This window comes from Arachis ipaensis, chromosome B6 (assembly GCF_059453495.1).
Source record: "Arachis ipaensis isolate K30076 ecotype BB chromosome B6, ASM5945349v1, whole genome shotgun sequence".
NCBI classification, from domain to species: domain Eukaryota; kingdom Viridiplantae; phylum Streptophyta; class Magnoliopsida; order Fabales; family Fabaceae; genus Arachis; species Arachis ipaensis.
The window spans coordinates 145,910,054-145,916,078 of NC_142441.1; the positions used below are offsets into that span (position 1 = coordinate 145,910,054).

The following is a 6,025-nucleotide window of genomic DNA, read 5'->3' on the forward strand; positions in this document are numbered from 1 at the left end:
TCATATATCCTTCGCGGTTGGGGTTTAATTTTTTTTTTACTTTGCCTTGGTCCAACAGGTGGGCAGGAAAAAAAGGACAAAATGACTATGCTGAGCAGCGGTTATTGAGGCACCGGCTGAGGTTGGACAATTTGCACGTGGATGAGGTTGGTGCTACTTGTTATTAATATCTTATGAACAACTATGTATATGACTTTACTGAAGGGGTTTCTCTTATGTGTAGTTTGTTTGGCAACCGTACATGGACCCACGGATTCTGTCTAGAGTTCCTGCTGAATTCCTCGGCCACCCACATGGAGATTTCTATACCGCCGTTGTGCCTCTCATATTTTTTAGATGGATTGAGATCCTAAATGTTGATCGAGTGTTGCGTCAATTTGGGGGAAAGCAAGGACCTCCAAACCCGCCGCTTAATATTGATACCTTCCATCGACAATCGGCCCGCAATGATGACGGATGGTGGCCGGTCAGACTATCTGAGTGGTTTGAGGTGTGGGCAAACCGGCGAGGTGATGCATACAGGCTGCGTATTGATCGTGCAGATACGTTGCGTCCTAGTCAAGATTACTATAGGTGGTACTGCGACAGAACAAGGAGGTTTTTGTCTGCCCCTGATGCATTCCATGATCCGAGGCAGGAAGTTGTCCCAGAAGGTGCACCGGAAGAGTATGGAAGAGGCCCAGTTGTTAATTTGCCGCCGGTTCCCCGAGACCATCGTCGCCGCCGTCCTCGCAGAGGCAGAGCTGAAGAACATGCTGACCCTGGGGAGGATAGGCAAGATTTACCAGACGAAGACCGGCCCAGTGTTGAGCAAGACATGGGTTATCATGCTCCATCACAGCCTCCTCCAGTTCCTGGGGACTACTACTACCCGCAACCTTTTGTTCAAGCGGAGCCTATGCAGCCATCTTCCATTCAGCACTTTATGCCATATCAGAGTAGCTATGAAGTTGGTGGTTCATCACAGGGAGGTACACAGGACTTAATTGATTCTATGGACAGAGTTGGGTGGACAAACTTCTCTTCGTTTTTCGACGGTTTGGACCATTTCATCCCTCAGCAAGCATCCCCTCATACACCAACAGATCTTGCACTCGCCCTGCCCCGATCCGACACTGACATGCAGCCTGCGCCTGCGGGGAGGAGATCTACCTCCATTGGGGACACAGCTGGGTCTGCACTACGACCCTACGACCCTATGCAGATGCAGGGTCGACGACTTTCAGGACGGAGTTGATACATTCGGAAAGGTTGGTTGTCATGTGACCATATCGTCGGCCCTCATCAAGGTGCTGCAGCCATTTTGGTGGCTCCAATTCTCGTATCCAACCCATCATCTGTGGCGATGCTACGGGATCCTCGCTGCTACTTAACTCAAGGTAGTACTGCGCCTGCTCTTGCGTCTTCGAATAAGCGGCATTAACCAGGTGTCTTTTGGCTTCCTTACTCTTAAAACTTGTTGCGAAGTTGGAAGCAATATGCCGTACACAGTAAACATTGTGTTCCCAGCCACAGCCGTCACGCTCCAATGCGGCCTTTATTGCAGCATGCCTGTCGGAGATAAGAAGAACTCCTGGCCGAGTTGCTACATGTCTCCTCAAATTGGTCAAAAAAAAGTACCATGAATCTGTGTTCTCTCTTTCGACGAGGGCAAAGCGACATGCAAAATGTTGTTGTTTCCATCCTGTGCTATGGCCATGAGAAGAGTGCCAGCGTACTTCCCGTACAGATGTGTTCCGTCTACTGAGACTAGCGGCTTGCAATGCCTAAACGCTTGAACACATGAAGGGAACGACCAGAAAACCTGGTGGAACATGACACTATCACGGTCCAGGGTGTTTCCGATGTAGTACGGAACCGTTTGGAGGTCAACAATTGTCCCTGCAATCCAATTGTAGGGTTTAGTCAAACTGGTTAAGGAGTAAAAGGACAACTAAGAGCAAAGATCCTACGAAAGTAAATTGCAAGGAATACCTGGGACGAAGGCTTGGAGCGCATTGAAGTATCGGCGCAGCTGGTCATACGACTCGTCCCAATCACCATAGATCCTTGCGATTGCCTTCTGCTTTGCGTGCCAAACCTTCTTGTAAGACACCTTGTACCCGTACGCTGACTCAACCGATCCTTGCAACACCTTTACACAAATAGTCGCATCAGCATGCACCATGGGGAATATGTGCTGGCAGATGACATTGCTATCTAGTTGAGCGTGGTCCTGAGACATCGAACTTGCCAGGCAACTATGAGGCCCTTCGTATTTTCGAATTTCCCAAAATCGGGAAGACGATGTCTTCGCAACCCGTACCATCCAGCGACATCGATCACCGAACTGCTTGCATCGACATACATACCTCCTTTGGTCTGACTCTACGACCTTATACTCTGCACTCCTACGGATGTTGTAGTTCTTGACTGCAAGCATCGCTGTTTCCCGGTTCAGAAACTTCAACCCAATCTCGAGCTCCATCTCGCCTGACAGAGCGTAGTTGCTAGGTCCGTCCTCTGCGTTACTCGAATGCATTGCTCCAAGATTTAGGGACAGGTAGTGTGCAGATGTGCTGGAGGATACACGTCCACCTACCGCTTCAACAGGTCTTGGAGGAACATCGTCGCCATGAGGAGGTTGCGTTTCCGGAACGGCTTCTGCCTCATCACCACTGTATTCTTCAATGTCATCCTCGTCAGAAGTTTCGGCAATGCCAACATCAGCATGCCTATCGAACCCATGTAACGTTGAAGGGGACGGGCGCGCTTCCTGAAGATTTGCATTCTGTTCCCGCACAACAAATGCATTGAAGCTTGGACTACGGGCCCTACTTGTATCCGGCCCCGGAACAAAATCAGCCGCTCCCAGATTTCTCACACCATCCACATTATTGGAACTGGACGAGCTTCCGCCAATATCCTGAATATTCAGACAAAGCTCCAACGAATATATGGTACCTATGCTGCGATGATAAGAGAACATCATTGATACCTGCTGATCAGATTTTATCTGCATTTTTTGATATGCAAACGAGTTGGCCACTGCAATTGGCATCCTATAAGTCAGCTTCGTGATTTTTTTTTTCCCAACCATTCCGGTATGAACCAGAATCAGATTCTTCAGATCTTGCAACGATGTCTGTGGTGGAATCATTATCCATAATGGATCATCGCAAACGAATGTAATCCCTTCTGCTGTATGAGAAATTTCTCCATTTGGATATAAAATTAAATACACGTTCTCCGAAGCCATATAAAAAAAAAGCCAATCTGAATACCCAAAAAATTTTTAAGAGAGAAAGAAGCTAGTGAACTTGAGAGAATATTGAAGAGTGGGAGGAGAGTGAATACTGAATGGCTTCTTCCGTGGTTGCTCTAGCAGCGTTTATATAGGCACACCGCGATCCCATTTTGTTGCCAATACACCTGAAGTGTTCCAACTCAAGTGCGCCGCAGTTGAATTGGTGCCAACTCGTGGCCACCGTCCAAGATGTTACCCATTTCATGGGTGACAGCCACATAATGGTTGCTTCACCATTTCGTGCCCGCCGCCATTGAAATGGAACCTGCTGCACCTTTGCTCCATTTCGTGGGCGCTCCACCTGATATGGAGTGGAATCCCATTTCGCGGGCGGCGTGCGAGACTTGGGCCTGCGTATTTCAGTAACACTTTCACGCCGTGCGTATATAGGGAAATAAAGTGTGAAGAATGTTTAATTATATAAAAAAGCCGATAACATTCTTCCAAAGAGACTAGTCAATTTAAGAAAAAATAACTCGTCTATTGAGTATTGACTGATTTTTTTTTTGGTGACTGAAATAAATTAAACAAAGAAAAACAAAACAAACAAAACAAGGAACTGCCTAAATAGAGGGACAGTCCCGTTTAAGACTACTCTTAAATTCCTCCCAAGGTGAAAGAAGCTCTACATGCGAAAGTTGTAACTTCATCGCCATCTTTGCCATAGTATCTGCCACCGTGTTTGCATCTCTCATAATCAAACGAAAGTCAACCCGCCAATTCCAATGCATGATATCTCTTATTTTGAGCACCAGTGGATCAATAAACCCAAAACCATCTTGAGTAACAAGATTAAATGCTTCCACACAATCCGTCTCACAAATAACATCTCGTTGACCCACATCCCAAGCTAAGAGATATTCTCTCCAAATAGCAAACAATTCTCCTTGAAGAATACTATTACTCTCAATCATTCCCAAACACCCCCTTTGCCAGCTCCCATTACAATCTCTAATAACACAAGCAAAACCAACACTATCACCCGAACCAAAATAACTAGCATCACAATTAATCTTAAAAGTACCAATGGATGGGGGATTCCAAAAACCATTTAGAGTAGAGGGAAGGGACATACGTTGTAATTCAAAGATATTCCTAAGCTCCTTTTCTGAAGTTAATGTCAGACAAATCACTTTTTCCGGAGGCCAAGTTTCATCGGGATTAAAGATGTCATTATTCCTTGCTCGCCATATCCACCAAAGTCCCGAAAAGAACTTGAACGGATGCTCTCTGCTATGATACAAGAACCAGTTCTTCAAATCCAAAGGATGACAAGAAATATCCAACCTATGCCAGACAAGCTGAGCTTTGGGACAATCCCGAATACAATGTAAAACCGATTCCTGGCTAGAAAGACATCTTGGACACTTATCCGATGACGACATCCCTCTTCTAAAGCGAAAACTTGCAGTAGGAAGAGCCTCCTTAAGACACAACCAAGCTAAAAATTTATGCTTTTCTGGAACAAGCTGGCGCCAAAGCCAAAGCCAATTCTCCCGCTCCTCCCAACCAAACAGCTGCTTACACAACCACAAGTAACCATTGCGAGAGTTATAGACTTTGGCAGCAGACCCACTCCAATACCAACCCACTTCCGGACCTACTTGTTCATCTGGATTGTAAGAAAGAATATTATCTTTCAGATTTTGAGATAAAGGAGAATAAAGAGTATCCAAATGCCACCTACCAACCGACCAAATATCCTGTATCCGGAGATTCGAATCAGAAATGTGAACATAATCGATCTCATTAGATAACCGTCCTTCTTTCCTCCAGCTAGAAAACCAAAAATTCTGGTTCAAATCTCCAATACACCAAGCAAACCCATCCTTCAACACTTCCCAAGCCTTGCAAAGACACCTCCAAATAGGAGAGTCCTTGTTCTTAGGATAACTAAAACAGTCATATAGAGATGATCGGTATTTGGCATCCAACAATTAGACCCATAGCTTGTTTGGCTGCTGGAAGAAAGTCCAAACTAGCTTCCCAAGAAGAGCAATATTTACACAATAAGGATCTCTAATCCCTAAACCTCCATATTTTTTTGGAGTAACCAGTACCTTCCAACTAACAAGATTCAATCCTCTTCCATCAACTTGTCCTTTCCAAAGAAAATTCCTCATCATAGACTCCAATTTACTAATGATTTCTTTGGGAAAAATAGAGACCTGCATCTGGTATGTGGGAATAGCAGCGACAACAGAATTAACCAAGCAAAGTCTACCAGCACGATTGAGTAAACTTCCTTTCCAGCTTGCTAGCCTACTCCGAATCTTATCCAGGACACCATTGAAAGCTGAACGAGTCACCCTAGAATGGCTAAGGGTAACTCCAAGATACTTGCCCAAGTCCTGGACAAATCTGATAGAGGATACCCCAGTGAAAACCTCTTTCCTTGTTGCAGAGACATTCTTGGAGCAAAGCGCTTTAGACTTCTCAACATTAATCTTCATCCCAGATGCTTTGCAAAAAGTCTCTAAAACCAACATCACATTTTGCACTTGTCTCTTTGTAGCTTTACAGAATAGAAGCAAGTCATCCGCAAACATTAAGTGGGATATTCTTGGTCCCCCTCTAGAAATAGCAACCGGTTCCCACAAGCCCAAATCAACCTGATGACTAATAAAGCATGCCAATCGCTCCATACACAACACAAAAAGATAGGGTGACATAGGGTCTCCTTGTCTAAGACCTCGGCTAGGAGTAAAGCCATTCAGACGACTCCCATTCCAAAGAATA

General features: G+C 45.3%; 1 protein-coding gene across 1 annotated transcript; it reads right to left on the bottom strand.

The window, feature by feature from the left end:
- Nucleotides 1-1,606: 1,606 nt before the first annotated feature.
- LOC107647633 (uncharacterized) lies at nucleotides 1,607-3,238 on the bottom strand. Its single transcript, XM_016351698.2, has 2 exons — nucleotides 1,975-3,238; nucleotides 1,607-1,881 (listed from the first exon to the last, which is right to left on the bottom strand). The coding sequence occupies exons 1-2, from the start codon at nucleotides 3,236-3,238 to the stop codon at nucleotides 1,607-1,609; spliced, it is 1,539 nt and encodes a 512-aa protein (XP_016207184.1).
- Between the last annotated feature and the right edge of the window lie 2,787 nt (nucleotides 3,239-6,025).